The sequence below is a fragment of the Carcharhinus amblyrhynchos genome, chromosome 7 (genome assembly GCF_965287045.1).
Source record: "Carcharhinus amblyrhynchos chromosome 7, sCarAmb.v2.hapA, whole genome shotgun sequence".
Lineage (NCBI taxonomy): Eukaryota > Metazoa > Chordata > Chondrichthyes > Carcharhiniformes > Carcharhinidae > Carcharhinus > Carcharhinus amblyrhynchos.
In genome coordinates, this window is record NC_137330.1 from 118,860,812 (window position 1) to 118,878,814 (window position 18,003).

General features: G+C 46.0%; 1 protein-coding gene across 1 annotated transcript; it reads left to right on the forward strand.

Moving 5' to 3' along the window:
- The first annotated feature begins 601 nt into the window (after positions 1 to 601).
- On the forward strand, positions 602 to 13,072 carry LOC145345240 (histone H3.3A). Its single transcript, XM_080193023.1, has 4 exons — positions 602 to 803; positions 7,303 to 7,458; positions 10,098 to 10,251; positions 12,098 to 13,072. Exons 2-4 carry the CDS (start codon positions 7,331 to 7,333, stop codon positions 12,224 to 12,226), a joined length of 411 nt encoding a protein of 136 aa, XP_080049149.1. The 5' UTR covers positions 602 to 803; positions 7,303 to 7,330; the 3' UTR covers positions 12,227 to 13,072.
- Positions 13,073 to 18,003: the final 4,931 nt, after the last annotated feature.

The window sequence follows — 18,003 nt, forward strand, 5'->3', positions numbered from 1 at the left end:
TCCATAGGGTGGCACGGTGGCGAGCACTGCTGCCACACAGCACCAGGGACCCGGGTTCAATTCCCGGCTTGGGTCACTGTCTGTGTGGAGTTTGTATGTTGTCTCCGCAGGTTTCCTCCCACGGTCCAAAGATATGCAGGTTAGGCGGATTGGCCGTGCTAAAATTGCCCCTTGGTGTCAGGTGGACTAGCTAGGGTAAATCCATGGGGTTATGGGGATGGGGTGGGATTGTGGTCAGTGCAGACTCAATGGACCAAATGGCCTCCTACTGCACTATGGGATTCAATGATGCAGCAGTGTGAGTTAGCTGTGTGTGACTCCTTCATTCTGCAGTGTGAGCTAGATGTAAATGACTCACTTTCTCCACTCAGCTACGTGTAACTCTCTTTTTCCCCCACTCAGCTGTGTTTGAGTCTCTCTTCTCCACCCAGTTGTGTGACTCTCTCCTTCACTCTGCAGTGTGAGCTTAGCAGTGTGTGACTCCCTCTCTTTCCCCACTCGGCTGTGTTTGAGTCCCTCCTTGTCCACCCAGTTGTGTGGCTGTGCAGTGTGTGAGTCTCCTGCACTTGGCTGTGTGAGCCTGAGAGCAGTGGGTGGGTGTTTCTGAAGGGACAGGCCTGAGCGCGGGAGCTGCTGGGAAGGCCTCAGTCAGCCATGTTCTTCAATTGTGTGTTTTTGCAGCGAGAGGGGGAATAGGAAATTGAGACAGAGGAGGGGGAACAGCAGCAGCAGCATTGGCAAAGAGACTCGCTCGGGGGAAAAAGCAAACAGGCAGCAGGAAGGGAAGGCAAGAGCAAGGACAGGTAAGTGGCAGAGTGTTGCAAATGAGGTGGCAACTTGTGGGGAGAATGTTGTACAAAGTATCCCCTCTCTTTCCCCATTGATTAATCTGCTGCTCTTTGTGAAGGTTGCAGCTGCTGGAACTAACTTTCAGGTATCCATTTTGTGGCAGCAACATTGTAGCAAATTGGCGCGAGTTCCTGGCTCAATGCTCCCATTCTCTGCCTCTCTCAGCCTGGTCTCTCCCTAAACTCTTTCATCCCCTTCATTTTTTTTTTAATCCCTGTTTTATTTTGCTGAACGGGCGTCGAATGAGCCATATTTAGAACTGGGATTTCCCCATCTCCGAGAAGGAAATTGGTTTTTATTTATTTTTGCCCTCAAGTGTTTGAAACCAAATTCATTTTTTGTTTTGTCTTGAGCAAAAGTTTTCTTGATGCAAACCGGGACATGCTGGTTTGATTAAACCTATTTCTTTTTGCTTCAGTTCTTTCGCCCCCCAGCTGTTGTAATGCTTTCACCATCTTTGTTCTGCCTGATCCTTTCCTCCTCTATCGCCCATTTTAAAACTAAGAGTTGATTATTGAGTCAAAGGGGGAGAGAGTTAGGTTGGGTTCTCTCTCTCTCTGTTTTTTTCTTTTGGTAGGTTTAATTTGGATTTGTTTAATGTTTTAAATGTAATACCTGACTGATTTCCCAGTGAGATTTTTGAGCTTCTCTGTGTTTGCTGCTGTCTATCAGGCTGGGTTGTGGCTACATGAGCTCGTTGCTTCCTGCTTTCACACTCAATATGCACCTCAGCGAAAAGTTTATGCCTTTCTCGTTTTGTGGCGGATTTTTGTCTGCCAATTCTTCCTATCAGTTATTGGGAAGTTTATGTTCTGCCCATCTAATAAGGAAGATTGATTAGACTGCACGTAATAACTGAGCCTGCCTTCCTATTACTATTATTATTATTAGTCGTCACCAGTGGTTCCTATTTACTGGCCGTGGCAGAGTGAACACCTCTCTGATCAAGATCAAACATAGCCTCTGCTGAAGTTTCAAAAACCCAATAGTGGTTTTCTTAAAAAAAAAATGCCTTTGATTTGATCTTTTTATTGTGACATGTATTTGGATACAGTGAAAAGTATTGTTTCTCGCAGACAAAGCATATCGTACATAGAGTACACGGGGGAGAAGGAAAGGAGAGAGTGCAGAATGTCGTGTTACAGTCAAAGCTAGGGTGAGGAGAAAGATCAACTTAATGCGAGGTAGATCCATTCAAAAGTTTGATGGCAGCAGGGAAGAAGCTGTTCTTGAGTCAGTTGGTATATCACCTCAACTTTCCCCCGATGGTAGAAGGTGGAAGAGAGTATGTTCGGGCTGCTGGTGTCCTCGATGTTTTTGGAATTTCTTTTGAGGGCTGTTTGACTTTGGAACTAACTCTGCCTCCGAAGGCAGTGGAGGTACGTTATTAGGCGAGGGAGTTGGAGATTATCGGAATGGTGGTAGATGAGAATGTAAAACTCCAGATGCAAACAGCCATGATTTTATTGAATAGTGGAGCAGGTGCGAGGGGCTGAATGGCCTCTATCATGTTTGACACCAGTCCTTGCTCCTTAAAACCAGTCAAGCTTTTTTTTCACCTGAATTTATCTCCTTGTGTAACTTCGGTGTCAGGTTTTTTTTGTCTGATTAGGTTCCTATTGAGCACCTTGGATTGATTTACTGTATTAAAGGTGCTATATAAATGCAGGTTATTGTCTGTTTCCCTGCATTGAGTAATGCAATCATTTAATAAAAATAATTTACCGCAGATTCTGGAAATCTGAAATAAAAACAGAAAATGTCAGAAACGCTCAGCAGGTCTGGCAGCATCTGTGGAAAGTGAAACAGTTATTCCTGGTGATGAGTCACACCAGACTTGAGATGTTAACTCTGCTTCTGTCTTCATAGATACTGCCAGACTTGCAGAGTTTTTTTTTCCAGCATTTTCTGTTTGTAATGCTGTTTGTTTGCGTTTTCCCCACTTCTCACAATACAATGTCAATGTTTATTTGAATTGTTGTGTGCAGAATGAATGCAGGGGTTTGGGGGATTTGAGTCCATACTTGTTAAGGTGTTAACCCAGTTCTGCGATCAGTTGTGGTGGCCGCTTCAGTGTTGGAAATGATGTGAATTGAGCTGAACAGCAAAGAGCCCAATCTCGGACCTAATGGCAAAAGATGATTGGGGTGACAACATTCTGTCAGCTCCAGCATGTCGCTGTAGGAGTCACTATCCATTTTCCTTTTGTGAAGGTGTTTACCCCAGTCACGGGAATTTTCTCTTTTTGATATCCATCAACCATGTTGGGCTAAATGCCAGCTGGAGGAGAGTAGCTGATGTCTCTCACCTCCTCTGGCATTCAACTCTTGTGTCTGTCTCTGGGTTGCTGAGGTGGTTCTGGTAGAACCTAAACTGAGCATTGGTGAATAGTTTCTGTTAATTGATGGTACTATGATGACTACTTCCATCGCTGATCAGGTGGTAGTTATTCACATGACCATCTGTACGCTGGTAATAGGTCATTTGACTGTGGAGGGCATCACACTGGGGAGATTTGGTGGGTGGGGGGGGTAGGGGGTGCTGTTTTTAATTGGTTGCTCCTGCCAGCAGGAAACACTGGACAACCATGTCAAGAGAAATCCCACTCGAGCAGCACTTGCATGCGTCACGGGTCTCACCTGGGAACTCCATGCCTGGTTTGGTTTGCATTGGAACACTTGAAGCATTTTATCATCGAGCCGTTTTCCCCGTCAAATTATTTACTCTTCCTAGCCCCCATGATGCTTGTCACTCAGTATTTCTGACCACTCCAGTGCTATGCTTTGCCCTATTACCACAGCTGACCTATCCAGCAGTGGTGGGACTGAGACCAGGAATAAGTGAATAAATATATGGATTAGGGATTGAGAGTTCTTTATCTCATTGCTTGGGGCAGGTTGTTGGCTCACTTCTGTTCTCTACGTCTCTCCATGTCTTCACTGCCCCCCTCTAGAAAATATTCTCCAAGTGTGGGTGGCACAGTGGTTAGCACTGCTGCCTCACAGCACCAGGGACCCGGGTTCAATTCTGGCCTTGGGTCACTGTGTGGAATTTGCACATTCTTCCTGTGTATGTGTGGGTTTCCTCCAAAGATGTGCAGGTTAGGTTGATTGATTGCCAAGCGAAATTGCCCCTTAGTGTCAGGGGATTAGCAGGGTAAATATGTGGGGTTACAGAAATTGGGCCTGGGTGGGATTGTGGTCGTTACAGACTTGATGGGCTGAATGGCCTCCTGCACTGTAGGGATTCTGTGATGTCTATAGCCAACCCCCTCTATCCCTTTGTAATGTTCTCCACTTGCTCCAATCCCTCTCTTTGCTTCCTTATCTCCTGCAATGTGAGATGCCCCACGTACAATAAGAAAATACTGCAGATGCTGGAATCTGAACAGAAAATGCTGGAAAAGCCTTGGCAAGTCTGACAGCATCTGTGGAGAGAGAATAGAGCCAATGTTTCGAGTCTGAATAACCCTTCATTGGAGCCACGTACAGATGATGAAAGGATGAGTTTAGATAATTCACTTCAGGCATCGCTTTACTCCGATGCAATATAAACAGTGCTAAACTGTGTGAGATGCCTATCTTTCAGATGAGGTGTTAAACCAAAACTTCCTCTAGCTGTGAACACTATAGGAGCAGTTAGTGGATGAGACAGATTGCCGTGAAGTAAAATTTAATGCAGGGAACTTTCATTGGCTATGGGTGGGTGGCTTGTAAGGGTTAAGAGCCACATTGCTGTGACTCAGGAGTGACCAGTAGACCAGGTAAGGATGGCAGATCTTCTTACTACAAAAGGGCAGTAGTGAACCAGATAGGTTTTTATGACAATTGATTATAGTTTCATGGCCATCATTCAGCCCACCAAGTCTGCAAGGACCTTTGTCCCTATGTCCCAAGAGCTGTGGTTGTATCACAGCTTGGTATGGCCTCCTGCTCTGCCCAAGACTGCCAGAAGCTACAAAGGATTGTGAATGTAGTCCAATCCAATCTGTCACGCAAACCAGCCTCCCATCCGTTGACTCTGTCTACACTCCCCGCTGCCTCAGCAAAGCAGCCAGCATAATCAAGGACCCCACGCATCCCGGACATTCTCTCTTCCATCTTCCCCCATCGGGAAAAAGATACAAAAGTCTGAGGTCACGTACCAGCCGACTCGAGAACAGCTGCCATCAGTCCTTTGAATGGACCTACTTCGCACTAAGTTGATTTTTCTCTACAGCTTAGCTATGCCTGTAACATTACATTCTGCACTCTCTCCTTTCTGTCTCTATGAATGGTATGTTTTGTCTGTATAGTGTGCAAGAAACAATACTTTTCACTGTTTACTAATACATGTGACAATAATAAATCAAATCAAAATCATTAGCCTGAACACAAGATTGATCTCTGGCTTAGCCCAGTGACATCACCACTGCACCACCGCCTTCCCATTGAATGATATATCTTGGAATGGAGACTTAATGAGAGCTCCTAATTGTGTGTTAAATACTGGGAGGCACTTTGAACCAATGGAGTTTGATATGTTGGCTTCGGAATATTTGGAAAAAAAAGTTTATCCTGGTTTTCAAATCCTTCCATAGCCTTTCCCCTCTCTAACTTCTGTAATCCCCCAAGGCTTCTTCCACCCCCCCCACCCTTCCAGGAGCTCTTACCTGTCCTCCATTGACATTGTTCCATCGGCAGCCGTTAAATAGGCCTGAAACTCTAGAATTCTCTCCAGAACCTTCTCTATTCTCCTCCCTTTCAAGAAGTTTGTTGAAGCCTAGCCTCTGTGTCCAGTTTTGTTTGGTAGTAATCTTGGGATGTTTCATCATGCTATACAAAGGCAGCTTGGTGTTGTTGGTGAGAGAAGCTTTATGCAAATGACAGCCTCCAGCTCACACTAAGATGGAGTATTTTTTCACTGTGTTGTCCTATGCTTTTTGTTTTTGTTCACTGAAGCTTGAGTTTTCAGTTGTGATCATTGTTTGCCTTCGATGTTGCGGTTGGGTTTTGTCTCTTGGCAGTCTACACAGCTGTGTGCGGTTCCGTGACTGCTGCTAATGATCCGATTGCCTGGTAGCAGTGGGAGGGAGTTGGTTGTTGGCAGTGTGAGTCTGTTCAGCCCGTCCTCCCTGTGCTAGCTCTTCAGCGGCACCATTATTAATTCCCCAATCTTTTCCCATAACCCTGTAATTTCAACCCCTCACCCCACCTTCTAAATATTTATCCTACAGTTCATATTAAGTCGGTCCACCTTGTTGTCCAACGAGGGGCATACACGCGATGGGTCGTACTTGGGCTGCTCTTGATCGAGATTGGCCTAGTGCTTCATGTCGTTAGTGTGTGCCTAAACTGGACCAGATACTGGGCAAGACGACAGCTCAGTGACTATCACTGTTTGCTGTGCAGACACATGGATTTGGGCCAGTGTCTGTGGGAGTTTGCACATTCTCCCCGTGCTTGCGTGGGTTTTCTCTGGGTGCTCCGGTTTCCTCCCACACCCCAAAGATGTGCTATTAGGCTGATTGGAGGTAATAAATTGTCCCTAAATTAGCTTCCCTCAATGTGGAATGCCTTAAAACATTAGATAAGGGCATGGGTGGAGAGGGGGACTGGTAATGTTAAAATGGCGGCGCGGGCTCGTTGGGCCGAAGGGCCTGTTTCCCGGGCTGTTTTTGTTCTTTGTTCTATTGTCTGCAACATGCTGAGCTCAATAAGGCCCTGGCGGATGTAAGGAGCTTTACTGAAGGACAATTTGGTCACCAGGAGATAATCCAGTGTCGTCACCAAGGCGACTTGGGCAGCGATGTTCTTGGCGAGAATTCTGAAGACTGGTGGTATCATTGCGAGGTTAAGGTTCATTTAGTTTACGCAATGCCATCTGCATTCCAAGATAGGGCTTAATATCAAGGTAAGATCTTGGGGCAAATGGGATCAAAGGTTATGGGGAGAAAGCAGGATTTGGTTGTTGAGTTGGATGATCAGCCATGATTGTGATGAATGGTAGAGCAGCCTCGAAGGGCCGAAAGGCCTTCTCCTATCTTTCTATGTTTCTAAGTGAGATCTTGCTGTTTGTGTGAATTGTCCCTTGAAAGAGGCCCCAGTAATCAGCTGAAGAAGTTTCCCTGCCCCGTGGGACAGCCGTGTTGAGTGAGAGAAATCGAGCTTAAGGTTGTCTTTTGGTGAGTTTATGCAGTGCGTTCCTTTATCAGGGGTTTAAGTCCTGCTCTGTGGTGCCTAGAGTTAGAGGAGAGAGGTGACTGAGAAGGTTTCCTGCTCACCAGCTCTGACCAGTGACTCTGCATTGTATCCCACACCAGCGTGGTTCACCATCTCGAGAACTAATTTAAAAAGGATCCAGATATGCTGGAGGATAAATTCTCACTGCATTTGAGATGCTCCTGATGGCTCTCCTGGGTGCTGCCCTTGCTGAGATATCTTGAGGTGACCTTTTCCCCTGTTTGTGTTTCAGGCCCTAGGACAATTCGGAAGAAAGGAAGATGGCTCGTACCAAACAAACTGCCCGTAAATCTACTGGTGGCAAAGCACCAAGGAAGCAGCTGGCAACAAAAGCTGCCCGTAAGAGTGCACCGTCCACTGGCGGTGTGAAGAAGCCCCATCGCTACCGGTTAGTGACTCAACTGTTATTTTGGGGGGCTTGAAGCCTAGGCCTGGGATTGAGCAGATTGTCACTCTACTGTCCAGTGGGTTGAAGCAGAATCCATCCATCCATCCATCCCCCCCCCCCCCCCCCCCCCCCCCCCGGGCTTTTTCCTGTAGTCTGGTTGGGGTAAAGCATTTGATTAGGTGGGGGGTGGGGGGGGGCGGTGGTCAAAACACATAGCATGACAACCAATTCCAAACCTTCCAGTGGCCAGAAGACTTGATCGGCAGGGCTCAGTAACTGCTGCTCAGGATCTCCCAGGTGACTGCAGTCACTCCTCACTGCTACCCTGACTGGCTCATTAAATCTCGGAGCTGTTAGAGGCAGAGACAGAAATCCTGTTGGGAATTTTCCTAAACTGGATTAAGACCTTGACGATATGCAGGCTTGGGCTGATTAGTAGCAAGTAACGTTCACACACTGAACTATTAGGGTGGCACACTGGTTAGCACCAGGGTTCGATTCCTGACTTGGGTCACTGTCTGTGTGGAGTCGGCATCTTCTCCCTTTGTCTGTTTGGGTTTCCTCTGGATGCTCTGGTTTTTTCCCACAGTCCAAAAGATATGCTGGTTAGGTGCATTGACCATGCTAAACTCTCCCTCAGTGTACCCGAACAGGCGTCAGGGTGTGCTGACTAGGGGATTTTCACAGTAACTTCATTACGGTCTTAGTGTAAGCTACTTGTGACACTAATAAATGAAAAAAAGCTGACATTCAATGTATTAGCATTGCTGAATCTCCTGCTATCAACATCCTGGTGGTTACCAGTGACTGGAAACTAAACTGGACTGGCCATGTAAATACTGTGGCTACAACAGCAGGCCAGCGACTAGGAATCCTGAGGCGAGCAACTCACTTCCTGATTTCCCCAAAGTCTGTCCACTATCTACTAGGCACAAGTCAAGAGTGTGATGGAATACTCTCCACTTGTCTGGATGGGTGCAGCTTCAACAACACTCAAGAAACTCAACACCATCCTGGACAAAACAGCCCACTTGATTGGCACCACATCCAATCACTCTCTGTGCCGCTGAGATATACTTACGGCCATGCGTACCATCTGTAAGAGGCAACGTGTCACCAAAGCTTTTCTGACATCTTCCAAACCCGTGATCTCTCCTGCCTAGAACGATGAGCAGCAGATACCTGGGAACACCACTGCCTGCAAGTTCCCCTCCAAGCCACTCACCATCACTATCACTGGAAGCCCCTCCCTAACAGCACTGTGGGTACCTCAGGGACCACTGCGGTTCAGGAAGGCTGCTCACCATCACCTTTTCGAGGGCAACGAGGAGTGGATAAAAAAGCTGGCCTGGGTAGTGACCATGAACAAATGATAAAAAGTGTCAAGTTGAAGGAAAGGTGTTATGGTCAGAGATGTTTCTCCGCATCAAAGTGGATCATTTGTGTTCGTGGTGAAAGAGTGTGGTACATAAGAACATAAGAAATAGGAGCAGGAGTAGGCCATCTAGCCCTTCGAGCCTGCCCCGCCATTCAATAAGATCATGGCTGATCCGTCGCTGCTCAGTTCCACTTTCCCGCCCTTTCCCCATAACCCTTAATCCCCTCTCTTATCAAAAACCCATCAACCCGCGTCTTAAAAATATTTAGCGAGGCAGCCTCCACCACTTCAACGGGCAGAGAATTCCAGAGATTCGCCACATTTAAGAGTGAATAAAATAATTGTAATTTGAGAGCTTGTTTTCTCTCTTTTGTTTTAAAGTTTATTTATTATCGTCACAAGTAGGCTTATATTAACACTGCAATGAAGTTACTGTGAAAATCCCCCTGTCGCCACACTTTGGCACCTGTTCAGGTACACAGGGAGAATTTAACATGGCCAATCCACTAACCTGCACGTCTCTCAGACTCGGGAGGAAACCCACACAGACACAGAACATGAGGACTATGTACAGACAGTGACCCAAGCTGGGAATTGAACCCAGGTCCCCGGCACCGAGGCTGCAGTGTTAACCACTCTGCCACCGTGGCTTCTGTGCCAGCAATTTGGACCACAGGAGCTGAAATGCAGACATTTGAAAACTATTCAATTGTTGTAACCCTCTTCTTTTCTAATAGCCCTGCATGGCTTTGCTGTTTATTTATTCGATACTCTATTGAAAGTGTCACTGAATCTGCTCCCACCATCAGACGGTGTGTTTCAAATCACTGCCTGTTGTGTTAAAGACCAATATGCCTGTTGAATGACACTCAGATTTGGAAATAGGACACTTGTTAGTGAAGGGCTGTTTTCCCATGTATGAACAAGATGTGATGTGGAGATGCCGGCGTTGGACTGGAGTAAACACAGTAAGAAGTCTGACAACACCAGGTTCACTGGTTTCACCTGACGAAGAGTTTAACCTCAAGCTTGTGAGTTTACTATCAAATAAATCGGCTGGAGTTAAACCTGGTGTTGTCAGACTTCTTACTGAACAAGATGTCCCAGCCAATCCTGTATTCAACTTCTCGGTCTGATTCTTCCAGAAATTGTGGGGTTTATTTTTGCATCTAAATCATTAAAAATGTGCACGTGCTGTTCTGAATCATGATTTCCATAATGGAACCCACTGATTTAACCCGCCTAACCTTTACTCTCCCAGCCCAGGCACTGTGGCCCTCCGAGAAATCAGACGCTACCAGAAGTCCACTGAGCTTCTGATCCGCAAGCTTCCCTTCCAGCGCCTGGTGCGGGAGATCGCTCAGGACTTCAAGACAGACCTGCGTTTCCAGAGTGCTGCCATTGGAGCCTTGCAGGTTACTCATTTCTCCAGTATCTTCTCCCTTCTTGAAGTTGCTTCTTGCTTGGGGGATGGATTTGGGGTTGGGGAGAATTGGAGGTTGAGATTGCTGATGTGTAACCTTCATCCCCAGTGCTGCTATTCCCTTGATGTTGAACATTTAACCAGAAGGTACTCTATTTGGGCCTGATGTTCTCCTCCATTCACAGTGTATTATGAGTGAATCATAGAATCTCACTGCGCAGGGAGGCCATTCGGTCCATTGAGTTTGCACCAACCACAATCCCACCTAGGCTCTATCCCCATAAACCCATGCATTTGCCCTAGCTAGTTCTCCTGACACTAAGAGGCAATTTAGCATGGCCAATCCACCTAACCGCCACGTTTTTGGACTGTGGGAGGAAACCAGAACACCTGGAGGAAACACCACACAAACACAGGGAGAACATGCAAACTCTGCACAGTAACCCAAGGCTGGAACTGAACCTGAGTACTTGGCGCTGAGAGGCAGCAGTGGTAACCACTGTGCCATGATGACTTCAAAAGGAAGGGACGGACTCCCTCCATTGAGGGAACTTGATGAACTGGCTAACAGCAAACAGTTTGCAAATGATGATACAGAGCATGTCAACAGAAGAGAAATTGTGGATAGTTTGAATGAAGAGAGTAGTCACAGGACCTTTAGTAATAGTAATGGTTCAGAGAGGTGGAGGTTTAGTCAAATTAGTTTGAATTGGCATGAAGGCCCAAGGATGAAATGTGCCAGCCAATCACTTTCTGGTCAGGGATATACCTGACACATGCAAACTAGAACTTGAATCCAGTCAGCATTGAACTTCACACCATGGGAAAGATATTGAGGGTTTGATGGGTTCACTAGGATGCTGCCTGGTATGAGAAAATATAGGAGTTGTGAGAAATGGCGGTTGCAAAGATTAAAGGGCAAGTGTGTTTGTTATTCATCCCTGGGATGTGGGTGTCACTAGCTGGGCCACCATTTATTGCCCATATGTAATTGCCTTTGTGACGATGGTGGTGAGTTGCCTTCTTGAACCACTGCAGTCCATGTAGATACACCCAGAGTGCTGTTAGGGAGGGAGTTCCTGGCCTTTGATCCAGTGACTGGGAAAGAACAGTGATCTAGTTCCAAGTCAGGATAGTGTTCCCAGGTATCAGCTGCATTTATCCTTTCAGGATGCTGGAAGTTGAGAGCTTGTAATGTGCTATCTAAGGAAATATGATGGAGTTGCTAAACATCATTAAAGGCTGGCACAGCATAGATAGACTTTCCTAATAGGTGAGAGGCCAGAGATACAAGATTAAATGAACACTGTTTGGCACAAAGGACAGGAGTAACTTCTTAGAGAATTGTGAAGCTATACAATTCACTCTCCCAGGGTGGTGCTGAGGCAGAGATTGTTCTCAATAATCCAGTTGAGGTTGGATAGATTCATTGAATGGATATGGGAATAGGCCAGGTCCAGAGATGTGCAAGTTAGGTCGATTGACTAAATTGCTCCTTAATGCCCTGGGCTGTGTAGGTTAGAGGGATTAGCAGGATAAATGTGTGGCTTTGTGGGAGTGGGGCATAGGGTGGGAATGTTGTTGGTGCAGGCTCAAAGGGCCGAATGGCCTCCTTCTGCATTGTAGGGATTCTGTGATATGATTGGGACCATTTGGTGCGGTGAAGGGTAAGTGCTGGTGTTGTGCCAAGTGACCAGACTCTACATTGTAGGTTCTGTGTATCTCAGGAGAGGGGGATGTTGGTTTGGATGGGTTGTGTTGTACGAAGTAGTTAACTTTTTAAATTTTTTTTCCTCTCTCTGTTCTCCCCCCCCCCCCCCCCCCCCCGCCCCCCACAGGAAGCGAGTGAAGCCTACCTGGTGGGACTGTTTGAAGACACCAACCTGTGCGCTATCCATGCTAAGCGTGTGACCATCATGCCAAAAGACATACAGCTAGCTCGTCGCATCCGTGGGGAGCGTGCTTAAACCTCCCAGTACCTTGGGTAGGGGGAGGGGGTGGGGGGAGGGGGGAGCTAGAATTGAAATCTTTCCCTTTTAATCCCAACCTTTTCAACCTCCTAACTTCATTCCTGCCCCCCCTTCCTCTTCCCCTTCCCCCAACCCCAGAATAAAGGAATAAGTTAAAATCAGTCTATTCTTCCTATCTGGTAGTAGTCAGTGGTTGTTGATCATTTTTTTTCCCTCAGGACGGTGGGGTGCATACAGAGTGTGGGGGGGGTGGGGGGGGGCGGTGTGGTGTGGGTGACAGGGGGAGAGTATAGGAGACATGCAGGATGTTGGGGGGGAGGGAAGGAGATTGGGGATATGTTGGGGGAGTGTGGCTTATTGTGGAAGACGTATTAATTGATGGGAGGGAGGGGTCCTGAGATTCTACCTATTTTGAACCTAAAGGGTGCTGGGGAGCAAGTGGTGGAACGACCGCGAATAAACATCGGCCAGGTATTCTCATTTCCTCTTGCGTGGATCTTCGATGTGGAGGGAGATTGAAATTAAAGAACAGGCAGATTTATGTATTTGATTTTTTTCTTTTATTTTTCATTTTCCAACAACGCAGCTTTGAGAATATTTTGAAATGATTTTTGATTTCTAAACAATGCCAGCATTTGGGAATTCTTTTTTATATAGTACAAACTTAAATTTCTTATTGGATCTGAAATATAAAATTTAATATTTTTCATAAAGTAGATCCCATTGTTTGCTTTACTTTTTATAAGAGATGTTTTTGGTGTATTTGGTAACTGTTTTTAAATATTTGTGTGTTCTCTTGTGCTGTTTCCAGTAAGGTTTCCTATTAAAGTATTTGAAACATAATGTGTTGGGGTGCGGATTTATTTATTGTTTCAATCTGTTGTATATTCCCCATTGCCTATATCACATTTTTGAAGACATGCGTTATCTACAATGACCAGTATAACATGGTGGCAGCATTAGCTAAGAATATGGTCTTGCTTATCAGAATCTGCAGTTATCTGACTTTAGACCAGGAAAACTGCACAGCCACCCTTTTTTTGCATGTCCATTGTCTTTGCACATGGATCAAAGCCATAGACAATCAGTTCAAGACCCTGAGGAATTCACAATGTGAATCAGCAAGGAATTAACTTGCGTAAGCACTGCTGTTTAGCCTGTTTTTATTTTTAAAAAGGCACCTGCATTGGGATGGTTGTTGCTTTTTCCATCTGACGTAAGCAGCTGCCTGCCTTAAAACATGGATGTTTCTAAGCAGCAAGGACTGCAATTTAAAAATCTTGCAACACCTAAAGTGACACCAATTGGCTGGGAGAGACTGGACTTGCATGTTTTCATTGACATTTTCTTAAATTATCTGTTTTAAAACTTGCACAATTATCTCATGGAGACGACATTTTCTAGGGGAGAGATAATAGTTGGACAGAAAGGTTTCCATATACATCATGCCCTACTGATCTCTGCGTAACTTGATACAGTGCTGTGGGTTGGAAGTTATGAAAGGTTTGGATTAGATTCCAGCCTGTAATCAATCCCAGGTATCTATTATTCTGTATGGAAACCATCTGAACCCCTCGATCAGATTCCAGTCTGTAATAAGAACATAAGAAATAGGAGCAGGAGTAGGCCATCTAGCCCTTTGAGCCTGCCCCGCCATTCAATAAGATCATGGCTGATCTGTTGTGGCTCAGTTCCACATTCCCGCCTTCTCCCCATAACCCTTAATCCCCTCGCTTATCAAAAACCCATCAACCCGCGTCTTAAAAATATTTAGCGAGGCAGCCTCCACCACTTCAACGGGCAGAGAATTCCAGAGATTCACCACCCTTTGAAGAAGTTCCTCCTCAACTCCGTTCTGAACTGCCTCCCCTTTATCTTGAGGCTGTGCCCCCTAGTCCTACTGTCCTTTCTGAGCAGGAAGAGTCTCTCCACCTCTATCCTATCCATCCCATTCATCATCTTATACGTCTCAATGAGATCTCCCCTCCTTCTTCTAAACTCTAACGAGTACAAGCCTAGTTTATTCAGCCTCTCCTCATAGCTCAACCCCCTCAACTCTGGAATCAGCCTAGTAAACCTCCTCTGCACTCCCTCCAAGGCCAAAATATCCTTGCGTAAGTGTGGCAACCAAAACTGCACACAGTACTCCAGCTGCAGCCTCACCAATGCCCTATACAGCTGCAGCAAGACCTCCCTACTTTTATATTCAATCCCCCTCGCTATGAAAGCCAGCATCCCATTTGCCTTCCTGACCACCTGCTGCACCTGCAGGCTGGGTTTTTGCGACTCATGCACAAGGACCCTGAGGTCCCTCTGCACTGTCGCCTGCTGAATCAATCCCAGGTATCCATTATTCTATATATAAACCATCTGAACCCCTCCATTAGATCCCAGTCTGTAATCACTCCCAGGTATCCATTATTCTATATATAAACCATCTGAACCCCTCGATTAGATTCCAGTCTGTACCCACTCCCAGGTATCCATTATTCTATATATAAACCATCTGAACCCCTCGATTAGATTCCAGTCTGTACTCACTCCCAGGTATCCATTATTCTGTGTATAAACCTTAAAACCCACCTCTTTAACCAAGCCTTTGGTCACCTGACCTAATATTTCCTTGTGCTCAGTTTTATAAGGACTGCTTTTGAAACAGTCACGTATGAAGTTACTTGACTGTTTTATTTTGCAAAAATGCTATATATACACATATAATACCTCAGTGTGATTTTTTACCGCCTACTCAGTTTAAATTCTCTGCTAAAATAAAGCTCTTCTGACAATGTAGTGCTCTCTCAGTGCTGCCCTGGGTGTGTCAGCCTCTGTGGGGGTTCCTCAGGGATAGAATGTCTGCAATATCAGGCAGCTACCAGGAGAGGGCAGTGAGACTGCTGTTGGACAGTCCATAGCACCAGGAAGCTATTGAATCTCTGGAGCCTGTTCTGCTCCTGTATTATTCATGGCTGGTGTGTCATAACTTCTTTCACCTGCCTTGGCTCCATAACCTATTAATCTAGGTCTAGAAATTTTTAAGTGACCCCTGCCCCCCACCTAGCCCAGCACAGCCCAAGACGTTTCATATCACAGAATCAAACAGTCCCCACAGCCTGTACAAACTATTTGCCGAATCCATTTCCCAAAACCTTGCAAGGTTCTTCCATAGAGAGTATTGAATCTTACAGTGCAGGAAGAGGCCATTTGGCCCATTGAGTCTGCACTGACAATAATCCCACCCAGGCCCTAACCCCATGCATTTACCCTGCTAATCCCCCCTGACACTAAGGGGCAATTTAGCATAGCCAATCCACATAACCTACATATCTTTGGACTGTGAGAGGAATCCAGAGCACCTGGAGGAAACACACGCTGACGTGGGGAGAATGTGCAAACTCCACACAGACGGTAACCCAAGCTGGGAATCAAACCTGGGTCCCTGGCACTGTGCGGCTGCAATGCTAACCACTGTGCCACCATCTGTTCAAATTAATTTCGCAGAAAGGGGCTTTCAGATATCCGATAGTTTGCGTGTGGAATAAAATGCCTCCTATCATTACTCCTGACTGGTCAAACTCTCATGAGTAAATTCTTTCCCCCTCATTCTTAATTACCCCATCAGGGAAAAACAATCCCATTTTAAAAATCCTATCCTAATTCAATATTCTACACTCAAGGAAATTAAAAGTGGATTATGCATCCAATTCCATCCACCTCTCAAGAAATGTTCTCTTGTTACAATTCCACCCATTATGGAGCACTCCAGTTCTCTAATCCACTCTGTGCAAATTGACACCCATGTTTGCTGGGTGGCAGCACTGACAAACAGCCAGTTTCAGGGAGTGGCTGATTTGCGGTAATGCAGAAATGTGCCTCTGCCAAGGGGGTGGCATGGCACCTAGTACTGCTGCTGCACAGCGACAGGGACCAGGTTCGATTCCAGCTTAGGTCACTGTCTGTCTGGAGTCTGCACATTCTCTCCGTGTCTGCAAGGGTTTCCTTTGGGTGCTCCGGTTTCCTTCCAAAAGGTGTGTGCGTTATACGGATTGGCCATGATAAATTGCCCCTTACTATCAGGGAGATAAATATTTGGGGTCATGGGGCTATAGCCTGGGTGGGATTGTTGTCAGTGCAGGGTTGATGGACCGAATGCCCTCTTTTTGCACCGTAGGGTTTGTACGATTCTATTTACTTCATTGGAGTGTCAGCCTATTTCCTGTCTGCTTCATGTCTCTGGAATGGGACTTTTCATTTATTCTTCCATGGGATGTGGGCGTTACCACCAAGTCCAGCATTTATTGCCCTTTGAGAAGGTGATGTTGAGCTGTGCCATGAACCGCTGCAAGCCCTGAGGTACAGGTACACCCTCAGTGCTGTCAGGGAGCAAATTCCAGGCTTTTGAGCCTGCGACAGTGATAGAAACCTAGGAACTAGAAGCAAGAGTAGGCCATTCGGCCCTTCAAGCCTGCTCCACCATTCATTATGATTATTGCTGATGATCAAATTCAATATCCTGATTCCCCCCCCCGCCAACTTCCGTATCATAGAATCATACAGCACAAAAGAGACCCATTGAGTGCATATCAACACAAGAGACACCTCAACTCCCATCTACCAGCATTTGGTCCATAGCCCTGAATGTTATGATATGCCAAGTGCTCATCCAGCTACTTTTTAAAGGATGTGAGGCATCCCACCTCCACCACAGTGCATTGCAGAATGTCACCATCCTCACTTCTGCCCTAAATCTCACCTTGAATTTATGCCCCCTCATGACTGACCCTTCCACAGCTGCTCCTTATCCACTCTGTCAATGTCTCTCATAATTGTGTTCACCTCAATCAGGTCACCCCCTCAGTCTTCTCTGCTCCAGTGAAAACAGCCCAAGTCTATCCAACCTCGCTCCATAATGTAAATGTTCCATCCCAGGCAGCATCCTGGTGAATCTCCTCTGCATTCCCTCCAGTGCAATCACATCCTTCCTATAATGTGGTGAACAGAACTGCACACAGTGCTCCAGCTGTGGCCTCTCCAAAGTTCTACACAACTCCAACATGACATCCCTGCTTTTGCAATCCTATGCCATGACTGATAAAGGCAAGTGTCCCATTTGCCTTTTTCATCATCCTACTAACATGTCCTTTTGCTTTCAGAGATCTGTGGACAAACACACTAAGATCCCTTTGTTCCACAGAACTTACTAGTGCCTACCATTCACTGAATATTTCCTTGTCAAATTATTCCTTCCAAAGTGTATCAGCTCACAGTTAAATTCCATCTGTCACTTATCCACCCATTTGATCATTCCATCTATATCTTCCTGTAGACCAAGACACTCTGCCTGTTAACCACCCGGCCAAACTTTGTGTCATCTGCAAATTTACTAATCTGACCCCCCACATCTGTCATTATATAATAATAGGGGACCCAACACAGATCCTTGAGGTATGCCACTGGACACTGACTTCCTAGGGAAGGCAATGGCCTAGTGGTATTGTCATAGACTATTAATCCAGAAACTCAGCTAATGTTCTAGGACCCAGGTTCAAATCTTGCCATGGCAGATGGTGGAATCTGAATTCAGTAAAAAAAATCTGGCATTAAGAATCTGCTGACAACCATGAAACCATTGTTGATTGTTGGAAAAACCCCATCTGATTCACTAATGCCCTTTAGGGAAGGAAATCTGCTGCCCTTATCCAGTCTGGCCTACACGTGATTCCAGAGCCACAGCAACGTAGTTCATTCTCAACTGCGCACCCAGGGCAAATTAGGGA

Excerpts from the sequence above, each read along its gene's own strand:
- LOC145345240 (XM_080193023.1), top strand. The coding sequence starts at position 7,331 with ATGGCTCGTACCAAACAAACTGCCCGTAAATCTACTGGTGGCAAAGCA. Across the intron at positions 7,459-10,097 it reads AAGAAGCCCCATCGCTACCG|CCCAGGCACTGTGGCCCTCC; the intron begins GTTAGTGACTCA and ends TTACTCTCCCAG. Across the intron at positions 10,252-12,097 it reads CTGCCATTGGAGCCTTGCAG|GAAGCGAGTGAAGCCTACCT; the intron begins GTTACTCATTTC and ends CGCCCCCCACAG.